Below are 17,734 nucleotides of genomic sequence, written 5' to 3'. Positions count from 1 at the left end.
AACCTATAAAGTCAGGTGACTAAGGTGCAGGTAACTGAGAGCCATAATGGAAAGGAGTAAGCACTGCCCAGCTTTACTGCACACATGCTCGCTGTGAATGTGGCCCAGCAGTAAAAGTGAGAGAAGTTGGCACAGGTAATTAGGAGTGTAGGGACTGTGGAGGAATAGGTTAGCTGATGGAAGTTGAGTTAGAGAAGACGGTGGACAGAGGTGGCAAGTGAAATGGACCATTACACCCCAATGATGGCGAACATCCAGCACACATGTCTGGCTGAGCTGCTGCTCCTGTCTGCTCTCTGTAATTACCTTTTTTTTTTACTTGATTTTTTTCTCTTGTGTTGATTGAGTTTTGTTTCCCCTCTTCCTCTCTGTGTCCCCCTGCTCTGCCTTAGTTTGATTCCTTCCTCTCCTCCTCCTCCTCCTCCCAGATGTGTTGCTGTTGGTCCTTTGGCATAAAGCAGCAACCCTGCACAATAGATCCAATTATGGCTGGCTGTCATGATAAGTGCAACACCGCTGCAGGTTGAGGTGGAGGAGGTGGCTGGAAGTGATGCTAAATATCAAGGGTGGCCGCTCCAGAGGCCTGAAGTAATTGCACTGCGGCAGTGGAGGAGAGGGAGGAGGAATAGAGATGCAGAGGCTTTAAAAAAAAAAGAAATTCTTCTACTTGATTTTACCAGTGTGCTGAGGGCACTTTTAATCCTTGAAATCCTTTCTTTTTAAAGCTCTATATATCTTTCAAGTCAAGCACCACCTCACATACATACATCATATCACAGAGACCGGTTATTTTGATGCAACTGCTGATCAAATAAGCTACGGTCTGATAAAATGTACTTCGGACTAATGGTTTTATTGATCTGTGCTTTGCTGACCGATTTGGCAGTCACATATGACGGCTGACGTCAATAGCTGCCACATTTGCATTCTCTGAATCAGACGCTGATCTGGACGAACAAGTGCACACAAAGCAAGTCTGTCCAATATTCAAAGTAGGAACTGTTAATGCAGCTCCGGCCAAAATCAGCCACATTGAAAAAAACCAAACACCAAAGTGACTTCTCTGCCTCCCGCAAGGACGCGACGGGCTGCAAAAACTGCAGCTGTTAAGACTTCATAAAGTCCAGAGAGGCAGCCAGTTACAGCTTACAAGTAAAATCCCACTGCTCTGACATCAAAACATGCGTGGATAAAGCAGGGGTGAAGTATAAGCAAGCACGTCGCAGAGCAAGTAATCAGCAACCCCCTGGCACTCAAAGATGCCTCCTAATCCCTGCTGCTTCGAGGGCGGCGGGAGAAAATCACCTTGAATCACTGCAGTCAGACAGCTGCAGCCTGAACAGGTAGTGAGGGGGCTGACTGGAGGAGGCGAGCAAGGTAAGTCTGACCTTTCACTTGTTTCATTCAGCAGTCCAGCGCTGACTTTCAGTGAGCTGGGATGTGCCCTCCAATGTCGAATCCTCATCAGCGCACAGGTGTTTATTGGTTATTATCTGCTGGGGGTCTTCAAGGTTAGTGCCATTTGATGGACACCTCAGCAAGGTATATCTTCCCTCTCCACCCCTCCACCTCCCAGATAACTTTGCATGCCAACTGACTTTTGTTTACCATCATTCTCACCAGAGTCAAAGCAGGTTAGAGACCCTGCTGCTCCCTCAATCTAATTTTAGCAATAGGCGTTCCCCCATCCTCCTCTACTCTGCTCACTCAGTGATGCTCCTCTTCCTGAAAATAATTTGCAGTGACCCTAAATCCATTAGTTCAACTGGTAGGTGTAATTGGCAGCTTTAAGATGCAACTCATGTCTTCTACAAGTCCCAACAGCTGTGACTACTTGTGTGTTTGTTTTTAACACACAGTACATAGCCCATCCTAATGAGTCAACATGATATTTTAACATTGATGTGGCTGATGGTGCAAGCAGAGAAGTCCTTGCATGATGTCATCTATATTGCAATCCAACACATTTAAACTCATGTATACCAGGTGATCAAGGAGGGAAATGGAACAGGCGGCAAACTAAAATGTAGATGAAGTGCCGGACCAGACGAGAAAGAAAGACATCTGAAACCCGCCATGCGTAAAAATGTCTCGAGTGGCTTCACTTAACTAGCATGCAAGTTCTGGCACATTTCTTACCTTCAGAGTTTGAAGAGTCCCATGCTCTGGGAGCCGAGGCGGCGGTGGTAACAGTTTGTGGAGTTGAGCACTGAGATGTGAAGCGTTACATCACCAGCAGCACCGAACTCAAAACGCCTGTTTGGCTGTGGGAACACCACGGTCCTGCTGAGATAGAGAGAGCGAGAGAGCGAGAGAGAGAGAGAGAGAGAGAGAGAGAGAGAGAGAGAGAGAGAGAGAGAGAGAGAGCCGCCGATCAAGCCCAAGAACTCATCAGAGCAGACGCACTCTGTCGGATCCCTCTTCGGACTTGGCGCAGGCGACTCTCTGATGGGGTTCTGCGGGTGTTTGCTCACGGTACATTAACCCTACAGTGCGCACAAGTCATCTCCCGGCGCGCTCCGAAAACCAGGTTATACGCATGTGATGTATCAAGAGGCTCCCAGGCATCAGGTCGCAGCTGGACGGCGCGCCAGCCCTCTGCTCATGTTCCAGCTGTGCTGGCTCACAAACACACAGCAGAAGAGCCACAGTCCCGCCTATTGGTAGTAGCACAGCAACACCACGGCCTGCACATGCTTGTTGCGTACGAGCCGCTACGCGCCATTACCATAACAAGCTGTGTTGGCTTCTCCGCAATATCTATTCGTCTTTTCAATCAAATTAATTTCTTTACAGACGTGTCCACACTTCCAAGACCGTGCTGGCTTCGCATACACCCCACACCTTTCCAAGACCTTGACATTGAATCGAGTGTTCACGTGCTTCCGGCAGGATAACACTTGTTTTGTTTTTATTTCAGTAAAAAAGAGGCAGACAGCTGCTGCAGTGCAGAATGGGGAATTCACGCATGTGCTAATTAATAAACAAATATATATCATAACACTGCATGACAAGTAGGCAGGACTAGAGGAAAGTTGCATTGGTGTTTGGTTAGGTTAATACATTTTATTACACATTAATTACATATTTGTTTTATATATTGTATACATACAGCAGGGGCAGTCTATACCTGTTGCTACAGAGTAGCTCCCGTCATAACGTCATGTTGCGTTCACGTCATGCGGGATTAAATAGGTAATAACCCTAAACACCTAAAAGCATGGCCAAAATAAATAAAATATTAACTTATAAAATATATAAAATATTAACTTTTTACAACATATTGCTGATATGTGTAAAATACAGTCAGTTTGAGAACCACATAATCACACATCAGAGTGCAAGGACCCGCAGAATAAGCTCTTTGAAATTGGAGTTGGGATATGTCCGATTGCATTTAAAGGCAGCAGTGGGTAGTCCGACCAGGAACAAGAGGAGAACTTGGAGACATAATGGTAAAAGAGAGAGTTTTGAAAAGTAAACTTGTTGTAGGAAGCTGCTGTGTGTGGTCCATTAGGGCATAAAAGTATTGAGGCATTAATGATTAATGATATTTGTGGCAACAGTAATAAAAAAAGCGGAAGAAATGAGTGAATTATTGAGTAAATGCGTAAATAGGTGTGAATGAAGGGATGAATACATTTCAATAATTCCTGCGACAATAATACTATTGAACTAATCTTCTAAGCAGTTTCAGTGTTCTGTGTTTATTTGTTGTGTGGTATTCATTGATTGAAGCCTTCATGTTTTGAAATTTACAAGCAGACCCGATGGTGCAATACTTTCTCAACAGCAGCCTGGACTTTGCGTGGGATTCCCCCTCTTTGAATCACTTTAATACAGGAACAGAAGTGAAGAGGTCAAGAAAGGGGGACATCCGTTCATCCCAGTCTACACCTACAGCATCCGTTTACCAGAATGGACAGCCAGGAGGTGGGGGATTTACTGCAGGAGTGCCTCGGAGCAGTGACAGCAGCTCAACAGTCGACCCAGCCCACTGAGGCAGAGAGGCTTCACTGCTGTAGCTGCAGAGGTCAGACAGAAGATGGTGCCATTTGTTAAATCTTCATTTGGTCATGGGAGGAAGTCTGATTGGGATTTGTGTAAAGAGAATAGGCGATGGAATTACTTCACATTTATGTTTTAAGACATGGTTTGTGTTGAGAGTGAAGCATTCTTTACTCAATGGATCCAACATGGAGTTAGGGGTAAAACGGTTCTGGTGTAGCTTTAAGTGAAATTATTCTCTCCTGCAAAGTTTGCAAAGGTTTATCAAGTATTGTCAGTTGTATTAACACTTCTGGTTTCAAAGTTCTTAGGCCAGTTAATCTTTACATTGCCACACACATTTGTTGGATTTATGAAATTCCACCTATTTCCTGTAGACTCGCTGTGTGCGGAGCTGGCCTCTCTCCTGCAGGAGGCAATGGATATGAAATGGCCTTTTGTGCCAGAGAAGTGGCAGTATAAGGAGTCACTCAGTGCCGATGACAAGACCAACCTCAGTGACCTCATCAGCAAGCACCTATCTCAGCTCCTGGTAATAATGACACGGCTACGTGATGGTTTCCTCGTGGTGTTACTTAACAGAAATGACCTATGTTTATGTTTGCTGTGTTGCCAGGCCGTTCTAAAGGCTTCCATCGTGGCTCAGGAGGCACGCACGGCACTGGCGGTGGTCTTCTTAGTCGACCGCTTCCTCTACTGGACAGACGAGTCCAGCCGGCTGCTGAAGATCACCAAGCTGCTCCACAGACGCCACCCTTATACCCCTGTGGCCCCCCAGCTGGTCATACGGCAGGCCAGGGTCTACTTTAACTCTGGTGCAGTTTGGTGGAGCGGAGATTCTTAGTTTTATGGGGAGCCACTGGCTCTAAATAAATAATGGATGAGTTCACACGTCATAAATCATCCTGATCCTTGTTTTGGGAAATAATATGCAAACTCATAAAATGAAATGTGAAATTCATCATGACACAATTGCCATTAAAGAGATACAGAGCTGGATAAACATTACAATCATCTTCCCTACAGGCAAACTGCTGAAGGCAGAATACATTCTGAGCAGTCTGATTAACAACAGCGGAGCCACCGGTAGGTTCCATGACGTTCATATTGCCTTTTAACGATCTATTATAATGTTTCTCACAAGCTAAATAAAAAGCTAATCTTTGCTTTCTTATACAGGTTGTTGGGTGTACCACTCTGAAAGTGACAGGGCCCTTGTGCAGGCCGTTAGTGTTCAAGTACGTGGGATGATTTTGCAAAAGCTGGGTAAGTTTTTTTCCCTGAATGAAAGAAGAGAGTTTACTCCGCTGATGCACTGATCCTGTTTTCTGCTCTGTGTCAGGCCTGTGGCTGGAGGCTGCAGAGCTAATCTGGGCCTCTCTGGTTGGCTACTACGCACTTCCTCAACCTGATAAAAAGGTAGCCCAGATGCAACCTCATTATTGCCATCACAGGTGCCATATTATGAGCTTGTAAACATGCACAACATCCACACAAAAATCTTTGCTCTGCATGTCTGTACCTATTTATAGGGCATTGGAACCTCTCTTGGCATACTGGCCAACATATTGGTGTCTATGAATGATGGGGACTTCCACGCTTTTAGGACTAATCCAGATATTGATTTGGTAAGTTTATCTGACACATAATAATGTTTTTTTATTCTTTTAAATACTGCAAGCTTTGTACAATTTCTTGTCTATGTCTGTCTGATTGTTTGGAGCAGTCTTTACTTGGTGACAGGCGTCATCGTCTCCTCTCAGCAGCCCAGGCAGCAAAGATGGCGGTGGTGTACAGCCAGTACACTTCCCTCTATGTGTTGACCAATGTGGTAAGCCTTTCTAATGACGGGTCGTCGCCACGGCTCACTGATGATCCACCTCGAGATTCTCTCTACTAACAGCTAACAGCTAACGTTACTAGCTCTCCTCCTGTCAATTTCAACACATTTGTCGTTCACAATGTAGCTGATTCCGAATTTTGCCTCGGTAGACTTGGTACTTAAGTATCACTTCTCATGACATCCCTATTCTGAGGTTTAAATCTTACTGATTGCTGCTTTAATTTAATTAAATTATTATTTTATTCATTTTATTTTTCTCTTCAGGCAACTCAAGGGACCTGCTTGTTATCGTACAATTTCTCAGTGGACTGCCCTGCCTCTCAACGGCAGTCTTTCCTCCTGCAGGCTAGAGAAGCATTTTCAATCGGCCTGCTCACCAAAGCAGAGGGCGAGCTGGTCACCAGCAAGCAGGAGCTTCACACCTTCCTGAAGGCTGCCTATTCTCTCACTGTCGCCCACAAATGGCTCGGCACTCCTCCGGAGGTTGTGGCACAGGCAACTCAAGCTTGCCAAAAAGCTTTAGCAAATTTCTATGATTACTGCAACGCAGATACCCAAGACAAAGACGGCCTCTGTGCTGAAATCATGCATCTGGTCGCCCAAGTCAAGCTTCTGTTAGGAGTGGAGCCTTTCCTTAATTCAGACAAGGGATCTTTTATCCCTGACAGCTACAGAAACATCAAAGACACATTGATCAGTTTCACTCTGAAAGGCTTCGCCAAGGTGATGCAGAGATTCCAAAAGTATCATGCATCACTGTGTGAGACAACCAACACAAGCTGTAAGAGGACCAAGGATGCGAGATTGTGTATAACTGCAATGGGGACAACCATTGGTACACTCAACACAGAATGTAGCACTGAGGCCTGCAAAGTGTCACCCAAAGGAGAGGAGCTACAACAGAAATACAGTTTAATAAAATCAACTGCTCTGCACCCACCTCAGAAGTCTGACCTGTGTACCACTCGAGGAAGCACAGATAACCTTGGCTCTTCATGGCAGGACTTCTCCCTGAGCAGTTCAGGGTCTCCTAGGCCCAGCAGCAGCAGCGTCACAGGAAGTGGGGCTGTTGAACGTGAAGCAAATGCACGTAACCAGAGCTGTCTGACCACTGAGGTTGATGGTCGGTCAGACAGCATTCTTCATTTTGCTGATGAAAACAAGTCTGCAGTCAGTTCCCAAACTGTCCCGAGACCTGTAATAACTGCCACTTCCTCTTCCAATGCTAGTGGTGATTCAGAGATGTTTGAAGTGATACAAGCTGGAATAGAGACACTGGGCACTGAGGAGGGTTGGATGACTGACGGTGTGGCGCCGAGACCGCCAGCATCTGAGGGAGCAGCACAATCTTTATCCCAGCTAGCTCTCGGAACAACCTCCAGCTCGCTCAATGACAGTTTTGGTTCCCAGTCGTCATGGGAGAAAATTACAACTGACCTGAACTCTCCCACAATCAGAAAACCTCAGCCGACCATTGGTACACTCAACACAGAATGTAGCACTGAGGCCTGCAAAGTGTCACCCAAAGGAGAGGAGCCACAACAGAAATACAGTTTAATAAAATCAACTGCTCTGCACCCACCTCAGAAGTCTGACCTGTGTACCACTCGAGGAAGCACAGATAACCTTGGCTCTTCATGGCAGGACTTCTCCCTGAGCAGTTCAGGGTCTCCTAGGCCCAGCAGCAGCAGCGTCACAGGAAGTGGGGCTGTTGAACGTGAAGCAAATGCACGTAACCAGAGCTGTCTGACCACTGAGGTTGATGGTCGGTCAGACAGCATTCTTCATTTTGCTGATGAAAACAAGTCTGCAGTCAGTTCCCAAACTGTCCCGAGACCTGTAATAACTGCCACTTCCTCTTCCAATGCTAGTGGTGATTCAGAGATGTTTGAAGTGATACAAGCTGGAATAGAGACACTGGGCACTGAGGAGGGTTGGATGACTGACGGTGTGGCGCCGAGACCGCCAGCATCTGAGGGAGCAGCACAATCTTTATCCCAGCTAGCTCTCGGAACAACCTCCAGCTCGCTCAATGACAGTTTTGGTTCCCAGTCGTCATGGGAGAAAATTACAACTGACCTGAACTCTCCCACAATCAGAAAACCTCAGCCGAGCGGCCTATCAAAAGCAGGAACCAGCCAAGGCAGCAAGTCACCAGAGTCTGATAGGAGCTTCTTCCTCTTGGAGACCCTTGATTCTGAAACCAATGATTCAGCTCATGATCTCACGCACAAAAAGCACACATCTGGAGGGGAATCCGGAGACTTGTTCAAGCCACGACCTCTGCAGAGCCTTAATGTTAACCCAAATATGCACACTGACTCAGTATCTGTAAAACCCGCTACCAAGAACACTTCAGCAACCACAGTTTCCCAGTTTGCCCCAGAACAGTGTGCTTCCACTGACACCTCCACAGGGAGTTCATTTGAGATGCTGGAGGAGCATCAAAGTGGAGACCAACACAGTGAAGTAACTTCATCAGAAAACGGAATTGCCCCTCAAATGAAGAACCCCTTGTGCTACAGCTGCCTGAAGCACAGCACAGTAGCTGAAGTTGTCCCACAGACTCCCTATTTGTTATCACAGCAGGATTACCAAGCCCTACTGGCTGGAGTTTGCCATGAATGTCTGCTGAAGAGCCTTCATAGTGACAAAACAAAATTCAAACTTGAGACACACAGAACTGCCCACAGTAAGTTTGAATTCATCAGTACATCTTTTTAGCCACACTAGCCGGATGGCAATGTCGGCCTGTCGGTCCACCACTTTGGTCCACCGTCGGCCCAACAGCTGGCGCTGGCCAAAGCGTGTTGGAGAATTGCAACATGGCGGACTCTGTGAATAGACACACTTCCTATGTAGATATGAAGGGCTCATTCTAAGCTGACAAAAAAAAAAAGCACGATTCTTATTTTCATATTATACAGTAATGAAAGCATAGTTATGAATATTATATTCCAGTTCTGCTAATAGAGCCTCCTAAATCTTACACTCTGGACCTTGTGAATAAAACATTGATTGCCACTGTCTGCTAATCTCTGACTGTCGTCTCTATTAGGTGCTCTTCATTTAAAGTTCTCCAAAGCCACAGGACTGTGGACAGCCAGGGAGACCTGTGCTTACATCGGGAAGCCGATGGGGATGGAGGGAAAACAGAGAGCGGCAATATGGGTGCAGTTTTTACACCAGGAGGAAAGGTTAAGCAGGTATGCAGCTGCACATTCTAGGGACAACCTGAACCTGAACATAACGACTTCACGTTTCACTTTGTCTGTGTGCTTATGTTCTTAGTTATGTGGGGAAAGACTACTTGAAGCCTAAGGAGATCCAGTTCCACCTGAAAGATGTGGAGAGACAGATGACAGCCCAGCACTATGTGACTGCGTTCAACAAGAAACTTTACGACAAGGAAGTGATGGCTCAGATCTTCTTCATTCCCTCGGAAGCACTGTTGGTGAGGCCAAATCATAAAGAACACGGCAAACATGAAATATATGTGTTAAGTTTCACTTCATTTAGGGAAAGTAGATGTATCATTAGTATTAAAATTACATCATTCATAATTGCCACTTTAATAGGACCCCATACACAAATACATAACTTAGAGACCGCAGAGTGCAGAATAGCCTGCAGCAGCCTTGGATCTGTGTTGGTTGAATTTCAAATCTAATCCCAGTACACCCTCCAGTTGTCAGTTTATAGCCAGAAATATATACTCTCTACTGACTGTAGTGGAGCCAATACTTATTAGTTATCAGTCTATAATGCACTATGAGCTATTAAGGGGGGTAAATGGGAAATAATGATACAAATAATAGCTTATTTGTATCATTACAAATGATACAAGCCCAAAAAAAGAAATTGTATTATGAATTAAATTTACAATTCTGGCCTGAATACCTTTTGAAATTATACACAATGTAGTAAGACTACAACACTTGCCCTGGTGAGTACTTTGAGGAGTGACAGAACACTCAACACCACATGTAATGTACATTTGGAGACATAGTGAAGCCATTGGATTACAGGAGAAGATAGGTTGCATACAAAGACGGGCTTTCAATGTTTCCCTCTTGTTTTCTGTAATTGTGAATAGATTCTGAATGGAAATCAGATTGCGGGCTGTGTAACAGTTGAGCCCTACATGCTTGGAGACTTTGTCAAACTGACCAACAACACTAGAAAGAAGGAAGAGGGTTTCCAGGCTACAGAATATGGCCTCGCCTTCGGACACTTTACCTACCTGCTCTCTGACCAACAGGAAGTTGTTGTAGACCTGCAAGGTGTGTGTGTGTGTGTGTGTGTGTGTGTGTGTGTGTGTGTCACTGAAATCACAGACTCCTGGTGTATTCTTAATATTGTCATTTAAAGGTATATATATATGTTTGTTCTTAATTGTGAACGCATCATCAACGCATTCTTTTACAGGGTGGGTGACAGCCAATGGCAAAGGGCTGACTTACCTCACTGACCCCCAGATTCACTCCACCAAGACCCCCAAAGGCCCCTCCAACTTCGCTGCCAGAGGCCTCAGGTACTTCCTGGAAGAGCAACATGGGCCAGAGTGCAATGGCATTTGCCAGCTGCTCCAACTACCTCCAGTGCCGCCTCAGAAACTTTGAGGAGTTGCCGATGTTGAGTGTTTTTATGGGAGTGTTTGTATTCAGAAGTAAATGATCAATCAAGGTACTGTATTTCTCCAATAGCAACACCATAGCAGTCCAGCACCACAGCAATAATGTAGGAGTGTAGAAAAGTAAAATCCAACAAAAGTATGAAAATAGTTTAAAGTTAAATTACATTCTATCTGAGGTGCTAAATGTATAAAAGTTATTAGTTATTAGCATTAGCAATTAAGCTAGTTTCCTCTGCAATAAATAACAGAAAATACCTACTTTTGTTTTGCTTTGGAGTGCAGGAACCACCTGTGACTGCACGAGGCAAATATTGTTGAGTGTAAAGCTTGTGCTTTATGAAACGTTTCCATCATCAGCGCTGTGGGGATCAGAGCTTGCATCGCCCCCATTCACACCCTGGCGTTAGCTATTCAGCTTTGTGCAAATTCAACATATTCAACTTCCTTTTTTGCTTTAATAACAGATGACCATGCAAACATTCCAACGTGAGTAGTAACTTTCAAAATGTATGTAAAATGAAAGCAATCTACAAATGAATAAGATGCAGCCATCTTCTTTTCATTGGCATACAATGGTTCAAAGTTTCCGATCATGTAACTATATTTTGAGATTCTGCTCTTTTCACCTCCAAACCCATCACACTGGTGCCTGAGAATAGGAACACAACCAGATGCATGTGTAAATATTGAATCAAATGAAAAATGCAAATCTATAAAGTAATGCTTTTGTTAGATACAGTATGTACTAGACGGATTGTAGGACAAGCAGGTGCTCTGATTACAACAGTCACACACCTCCACATCATATGACCGTGATGTCATTCTTGGAGCGGTTAGCACCCTTGAGCATCCTCCTCCAGTCAGCTGAAAATCCAGTTCTGGGTTTACAAGCCTCCATCTGAACACAAACAACATTCTTTACCCCTAACCCAGTGTGCCTGCATGACCTCGCAGTCACATGATCTTCATCAAAAGAACATTATATTGACATATTGTGTATTTCTGCTTTCTGTGCTCAGCTAAATGTACTGTATCATGCAGAATGTAAAATAAAATATTTCCAGACATAATATGTCTCAACATGCACACAATCATTTGTAAGCCTACAATCGTCTCCTTTAAAAAAACGTTAACCAGCCTGTAGTTAACATAAAGTAGACGTCATTTGCAGGGAGAGGTACAGTATATGGCCTTTTATCTAAATATGCGCATGATGGCAGCAGAGTTACAGCGTTAGAAATAAACCCTGGAAGCAGGATTTCCTCCTGGAGCCTCAGGTCGTATTTATAAGGAAGTGACTCTCCTTTCAAGTACCAGAGTGTTTGTGGCTGTCTGGAGCGTGGAATCCTGAAATATGATGCTCTTCGTAGTTTTAACGTGTTTACTGGCAGGCTGCCTGGCTCAGGAGCCTCACCCGTGCTGTAAGTACAATGACAGATTTCTCAGCTCTTATTTCTTAAGACATTTGATGCTTTTTCAATTCTCAATGTTATCCAATGCTGAATTAGACAGTGATCAGACTTGTAAGGTTACTGTGTCAAATGTGTGCTTTTGTTAAATCATTTCCCGCATCTTCTTCCATAACGCAGCAAGTCCTGCTCTTCTGAGCGGAGGCCTCTCTGTGGTGAGTGTTCATTGTTTCTGAGTTGTGTTATGTAAGCATCAGAACCTGACCTGAGCATGACTAAGCACATTTACGGTGTGTGAAAGAGGGAGATGTAAACTCACTCACTCAACATGGTCTTTCTCCAGTCCACACAGAATGAAAAGCTGTGGACCTACGCCAGATTCCTGTACGATGCACTGGGACAACGGGTCCGGGTCATGGAGCTGGGCTCTTACGAGAACAAGTCATTCACCTATGACGCGCTTCTGCTGTACAGAGAGGTGACCAGAGCACTGACATGAGTGTCCTAAATATTTCTGTTGGAGTGAAGTCGCTCCTGATTAGAAGAAAAATCATTTTATTGAATTAGAAGCACCAAGATCTACAGCTGGAGTGTACTCACAATCTATACTCAATTTCTCAAATTTGAACAAACTGAGGGGTATAAATCCAAATTCTGATTGAATATGTTATTGTTTTTATTTCATTTCATTTTTTGCATGTTGTAAGCGCAGTAACTATATTTCTTTATCAATGGTCACACATTGTGACCCCAATCCCCCAAATACGCAGCTTGGTCAGTGCTTTAACTTAAGCTTCAAACTGACACTGCGCACCCGCTAGCGTCGGGTTAGGGCGTGTGAGGGACGGCGTGTTACATGCATTGTGTCTTTTCAAAATGAACTTCCGTCTTCAAAGGACGTTTAGGTTTAGACAGCAAAACCACCTAGTTAGGGTTAGGAAAAGAGCCTGGTTGGCGTAAACTTGACTAATTAACAACTCATGTGACTAGCACGTGACAACCGAGTCACTTGACTAATGACTGATGTGACTTACGATTGACGGGACAAAATGTCAACGTTTATTTTTAGTTGTGCAAAGGGACATGAACGGCAGTCTACTGGGTCCGGTGTCTGTTTGACCCATCAACCATCTCTCCTACCGGCCCTGTGTGGACTATTGCAGACTTTACACTACATCAGCTGCTCTGTGTGATAAGGAGTGTGTTTACACTGTAGTAAGTTGCAAGTCCGGTGCGTCACATACACACAGTTTATGTGGACAACTATAATGCTATTGTGGGAAATTACATTTTCATTTTTGAAGTTTACATTATTATTTGAATAAAAGTCGCGCTGGGCTTCCAATACAATGAAGCAATGATAGGAGTTGCTATTTGCCAAGTCGCAGTGCAGAAGTGCAGTGAGACTTTATTATGGGAGTACAAATTGTCTGTGGACCTTGCAAATGATTTACAGATGGAGTGGTCCTTCGGTTATCCACACAACCATAATCTTAAATGTCAATATGTCAGAGTTCACAGTAACCATGTGAATATACAGATTTAAGTGCTTAAATAGTAATGTAACATGACAATAGCATCATTTAGAGAAATTATAATATTTAATATCAACTTGTTCTACGGTAATGGTACTGTGCTTCAAAATAGCATTAGGACTCCTCACTTTTTGTTCATAAATTCACGTGCAGAATCATTAGTTAGCTGAGGCAGCACAACCAGTCAACAAGGTTTGTGAGCATAAAATATGATCAGATCACAGAATGCTGCAGTTTACCACATGCTGGTCCCTCCCTCTCACTCATCGTGGATTTAAATGGTATTCAATCCATGCACAAGAAATCACGATGATGTTATATACTACATCGTTATTTCTTGAAAGAAGAAAAAACATGATATGAATTCAACTAAGCAACTGTCACCCTAATCCCACAACTTTCATCCACCAGAGTACCATGTATGAGATTAACGAACATGACCGCACATGCAAGAAAAAGCCTCTGAAGACAGACTTCCACCCTATGGCCATCCCAAAAGAAGCGTCACTGGCGGGCCAATATGTTCTGGGCAGCTCGTCTGAACCTGGAGAAGGACTCCTGGTCAATGCTTGGACGGGAGATCTGCCCGACAAAACAGGTTAGAGAGCATGTAATGGTATGAAAATGCCTGAACTGTCTATCCATCCGTCCCAGTCTATTAATACATTTGTTTTCATCTCTGTCCTTACAGGAAAGTTCATTTTGACAGTCACTGAATTTGGTTGTGTTCCTGTAAGCACTGTGTACCACACTAGCCAGTATGGATGGGTGCTGACAACGTGAGTTAACATTAACATCAACACTGTAAAAATCACTCTAAAGGGCAGGAACGACGTTGTGACTTGAAAATCAGAACTGTTTGCATCGGGCCAAATGGTCATTATGTCTCCGCCTTTCTGTTTACTAGCTTCTTCAACAACGTCCATGGGATACCAGACCCCGATCGGCTCAACCCTCCAGACTTCTGCCTCGGTGAAGAGATGAGGGCTGATGAAGAGCAGACAGACTTTCTCAGCTTGTTCCTTAACAAGCTGTGAGGGCCTCCTTTGACTAATGATTTGAAAAAAATAAAGTGCAGCTACTGAATCATATCTTTGTTACGTGGTATACATCACATTTACTCTGCAAGAACGTGTAATTCCAAGCATCTGGAGCATCTCAGACATGACATCATCATGTTGACAATGGATTAAAAAGCTAACAAAAAATGCTGATGTGTGACCACATGTAACTTTTATTAACAAGCTTATAAAAAATAAAAATAAAATGCAGCTGCTGAATCATATCTTTGTTACGTGGTATACATCACATTTACTCTGCAAGAACGTGTAATTCCAAGCATCTGGAGCATCTCAGACATGACATCATCATGTTGACAATGGATTAAAAAGCTAACAAAAAATGCTGATGTGTGACCACATGTAACTTTTATTAACAAGCTTATAAAAAATAAAAATAAAATGCATATATGTCACCTTGTGTCTGTGTGTAAATGCTAACATGCAATATTACGGCAAAAGTGCGGCATGACGACTTCATGCAATAAATGGCCAATTAATTAACATAACTATAACAATTGATAAAATCGACATCCCTTGATTTTACATTTCCCTCGAAGTCAAAGGTCAAAGTTATACATATAAGGTTTTCGGGGGGGTTTGCCTAAATTAGCAGGGACGGGGAGAGAGAGGAGATGACATGACATAAACTTCTCAGGCCAGATTCAAAGCTGAAACATCTGTTAGAAGCTGTGGACACTCCCATATTATTGCTAATGGTGTTTGTTTATTCTGACAAGACAGGTGTTGAAGCTACTGGACTCAAGAGAAAACCTGGCAGTGGAATCCGAGTGGGAGCCTCCCCGGCTTCTTTATAAGGAAGTGAGCGCTCTCACGCAGCAACATATTTGCATCTGTGTGCAGAGGAAAGGTGTATCTACCATAGGACAGCATGAGAGCCCTCGTCCTGTTCGCGTGCCTGTCAGTGGGCTGCCTAGCTCAGAGACCACATCCATGCAGTGAGTACATCAACAGATGCTGAGTTCATTTGTAAATCTAGTTTGTCCTCTGAATACTGATCGGGCTGTTCTGTTTTTGCTTCCTTATTCATGAGGAAATATCATGGCTACGTAGCAAGCTTACCACAGCTGTGATGTGAATGCCTCTGTTATAATAAAACACTGCATTCATTTTAACAGCATCCCCACCGCTGCTGACTGGAAGCCTCAGTGTGGTAAATTTGCATCTCCTTACACAACTCAGATTGTATTCACCATACTGGATTACTATTGAACAAAATAAGTCGAGTTGGAGTGGAGGTCATATCCAAAGCACTGCTCGCTGCAAAACTTTCAATTTAATTTTGTATGTCATTTTCCAAGGCCTCCCAAAGTGGGAAGTTGATGGCTTATGCCAAGTACAGCTATGATGCACTGGGAAAGCGCATCCGCCTCAGAGAGTTTGGATCTTACGACAACAAGACCTTCCACTTTGATGTGCTTTTACTCTTCAGAGAGGTAATGACAACATGGCATAGGTATCTACACCAGGAGATGACGTGTGCAACACTAACTGCTGTATAATGCCATTCTGTCCTGCAGGGTGTCATGTATAAGATCAACAACAAGAACCAAACATGTTGCAAGAAGCCACTGAATGCAGACTTCCACCCACTGGAGATCCCACAGAATGCGTCCCTAGTGGGACAGGTCGTTGTAGGCAGCTCCTCTGGTCCAGGACAGGGAGTCCTGGTCAACACCTGGTGGGGAGAGCTGCGAATGAAGAAGGGAACAGGTACAAGAGGAAACTAAACTAGAGGAAATTAGACAGAAAGAAATCACAGCAAAGTCATGTGGTGTGCTGTAGCACATGACTGTCTGTCAATCTTCTGTCTAATCACTGCCTTGTATGTCATGCTAACAAACCTGCTTGTCTGGTTGCGCTGCCTCAGCTCTCATGTGATGCATTTCTGTTTCTGCAGCAAAGTACATGAGCACCGTCACAGAGTTTGGATGCATCCCCGTCAGCACTCTGTTTCATACCAATAGAAGTGGATGGATGTCGACCAAGTTAGTGCACGCACACCACAACTCACAAATGTGAAGGATAAGATTCCTCACCAGAAGAAATAAATGTATGAAATGGAACAGAATAAGACTTTATGAAGCCTCTCAAACACATCACGTGTTCTTCCCATTTGTCACCTTCAGCTTCTTCAACAACGTCATCGGACTAGTGGAACCTCAACAGCTCATCCCTCCACGTTTCTGTGAGGGCGCTCAGCTGGAGGAAAGGCTTGATGAGGAGCCAGTGACCTTCTTCAGTTTGTTTTAAAATATTATATTTTCTGAAATGTAGTGCACCGCAATGATCACTGTATATGACTCTTTGCACTGTGTTATCTCTTTGTTATGGCAGTCATTGGTGTCATCAATTTGAATGTACACATTTGTTGCGGGTTTGAAACCCTTTTGGGAGTTGGCCGTCTGGACCTTGCTGCAAAATGCCTTATTTTGTTCACTGACATAAGTAAGATAAGTGAGTCGAAGACTCAACCACAAATCAAAGTTTATAGACTTAACTTTAATTAAATCAATATGTTTTACAGTTTTGGGACTGTAATTTATGATTATTTTCATTGTTGATTATTCTGGGATTTACTTCAATTAATCGATTGAAGGTTTAGCTTTAAACTGTAGAAAATGGTGACGAACCCGATGGATTGACCTGAGAAATATTACATGACGTGTTCAAAAAATGAAATAAAAATATTTCAAACCAGACAGGGTTGACTTTCACATATTCTGATAGATTGAGAGAATGTCAGCGTAAGGTAAAATAAATATTTCAATGAACGTTAATCCAACATTGTTTTATGGTAATAACAATTTCTGATGTTTTAGCAATTTGAATGAGACAATTATGAATCATTTTATTACATGCATTCATTTTTTTATAACCGCACAATAGATTCTAAATTATTATTAAACACTTTAATTGTGCACATATGGGAGTGAAACTATCAACTGAGCGAGATGTTGTGCCAGTGCTTTTGTCACTTAAAATACATTTAAAGAGAGAACTAATCCTTACTTTGTTACTCATGTGACTCTTGTTTCCCACAATTCCTAGACGAGGTTTTTTAAAGCAATACACCCATACAAACACAAGAGGGCAGTATTGAGCTTAAATTCCCAAACAGGTACTTAATGAGTTTACCTGCAATTTAAAATAGTACATGTTCATAGTTATTCATCATTCCAACGATACAATAACACAGTGATGACCGTGTGCATGGTTATTTA

General features: G+C 43.4%; 4 protein-coding genes across 11 annotated transcripts in view; 3 read left to right on the top strand and 1 right to left on the bottom strand.

The window, feature by feature from the left end:
- LOC306714402 (RAS guanyl-releasing protein 2-like) overlaps nucleotides 1-2,549 on the bottom strand; it is a 34,338-nt gene extending 31,789 nt beyond the window's left edge. For both annotated transcript variants that reach the window (XM_079184427.1, XM_079184428.1), the window contains exon 1: nucleotides 2,140-2,549. The gene's annotated coding sequence lies outside the window, so the exon portion shown is untranslated. The remainder of the gene's footprint in view (nucleotides 1-2,139) is intronic.
- Nucleotides 2,550-3,409: 860 nt separating this feature from the next.
- On the top strand, nucleotides 3,410-11,570 carry alpk1 (alpha-kinase 1). Of its 7 annotated transcripts, none has more exons than XM_079184800.1 (14): nucleotides 3,410-3,455; nucleotides 3,797-4,033; nucleotides 4,386-4,540; nucleotides 4,625-4,823; nucleotides 5,035-5,094; nucleotides 5,188-5,274; nucleotides 5,351-5,427; nucleotides 5,541-5,636; nucleotides 5,735-5,839; nucleotides 6,116-8,543; nucleotides 8,910-9,057; nucleotides 9,143-9,305; nucleotides 9,948-10,134; nucleotides 10,280-11,570. In XM_079184800.1, exons 2-14 carry the CDS (start codon nucleotides 3,919-3,921, stop codon nucleotides 10,471-10,473), a joined length of 4,014 nt encoding a protein of 1,337 aa, XP_079040926.1. In that variant the 5' UTR covers nucleotides 3,410-3,455; nucleotides 3,797-3,918; the 3' UTR covers nucleotides 10,474-11,570. The 7 variants fall into 7 exon arrangements, with proteins under 7 accessions (XP_079040926.1, XP_079040927.1, XP_079040923.1 ...); XM_079184801.1 differs by having other exon boundaries at nucleotides 3,419-3,455; nucleotides 3,844-4,033; XM_079184797.1 differs by having other exon boundaries at nucleotides 3,420-3,455; nucleotides 3,794-4,033.
- Nucleotides 11,571-11,759: 189 nt separating this feature from the next.
- LOC306714697 (ependymin-2-like) lies at nucleotides 11,760-14,905 on the top strand. The gene is made up of 6 exons (XM_079184804.1): nucleotides 11,760-11,908; nucleotides 12,077-12,111; nucleotides 12,240-12,374; nucleotides 13,843-14,029; nucleotides 14,123-14,210; nucleotides 14,339-14,905. Exons 1-6 carry the CDS (start codon nucleotides 11,842-11,844, stop codon nucleotides 14,466-14,468), a joined length of 642 nt encoding a protein of 213 aa, XP_079040930.1. The 5' UTR covers nucleotides 11,760-11,841; the 3' UTR covers nucleotides 14,469-14,905.
- Nucleotides 14,906-15,339: 434 nt separating this feature from the next.
- LOC306714406 (ependymin-like) lies at nucleotides 15,340-17,230 on the top strand. The gene is made up of 6 exons (XM_079184433.1): nucleotides 15,340-15,448; nucleotides 15,629-15,663; nucleotides 15,812-15,946; nucleotides 16,031-16,223; nucleotides 16,411-16,498; nucleotides 16,640-17,230. The coding sequence occupies exons 1-6, from the start codon at nucleotides 15,382-15,384 to the stop codon at nucleotides 16,761-16,763; spliced, it is 642 nt and encodes a 213-aa protein (XP_079040559.1). The 5' UTR covers nucleotides 15,340-15,381; the 3' UTR covers nucleotides 16,764-17,230.
- Nucleotides 17,231-17,734: the final 504 nt, after the last annotated feature.

The sequence above is a fragment of the Pholis gunnellus genome (genome assembly GCF_910591455.1).
Source record: "Pholis gunnellus genome assembly, chromosome: 23".
In the NCBI taxonomy this organism is placed as follows: Eukaryota; Metazoa; Chordata; class Actinopteri; order Perciformes; family Pholidae; genus Pholis; species Pholis gunnellus.
Note: the sequence above shows the minus strand (reverse complement) of the source record. Positions and strands in the feature narration are given on the sequence as shown.

What these genes read in the sequence shown, in the direction of transcription:
- alpk1 (XM_079184800.1), top strand. Translation starts at nt 3,919, where the DNA reads ATGGACAGCCAGGAGGTGGGGGATTTACTGCAGGAGTGCCTCGGAGCA. An exon ending in TAACAACAGCGGAGCCACCG is followed by an intron (nt 5,095 to 5,187) that starts GTAGGTTCCATG and finishes TTTCTTATACAG; the next exon opens with GTTGTTGGGTGTACCACTCT. An exon ending in TTCCCTCGGAAGCACTGTTG is followed by an intron (nt 9,306 to 9,947) that starts GTGAGGCCAAAT and finishes AATTGTGAATAG; the next exon opens with ATTCTGAATGGAAATCAGAT.
- LOC306714697 (XM_079184804.1), top strand. Translation starts at nt 11,842, where the DNA reads ATGATGCTCTTCGTAGTTTTAACGTGTTTACTGGCAGGCTGCCTGGCT. An exon ending in AGATCTGCCCGACAAAACAG is followed by an intron (nt 14,030 to 14,122) that starts GTTAGAGAGCAT and finishes CTGTCCTTACAG; the next exon opens with GAAAGTTCATTTTGACAGTC. An exon ending in TATGGATGGGTGCTGACAAC is followed by an intron (nt 14,211 to 14,338) that starts GTGAGTTAACAT and finishes TCTGTTTACTAG; the next exon opens with CTTCTTCAACAACGTCCATG.
- LOC306714406 (XM_079184433.1), top strand. Translation starts at nt 15,382, where the DNA reads ATGAGAGCCCTCGTCCTGTTCGCGTGCCTGTCAGTGGGCTGCCTAGCT. An exon ending in TGACTGGAAGCCTCAGTGTG is followed by an intron (nt 15,664 to 15,811) that starts GTAAATTTGCAT and finishes TCATTTTCCAAG; the next exon opens with GCCTCCCAAAGTGGGAAGTT. An exon ending in AGTGGATGGATGTCGACCAA is followed by an intron (nt 16,499 to 16,639) that starts GTTAGTGCACGC and finishes TGTCACCTTCAG; the next exon opens with CTTCTTCAACAACGTCATCG.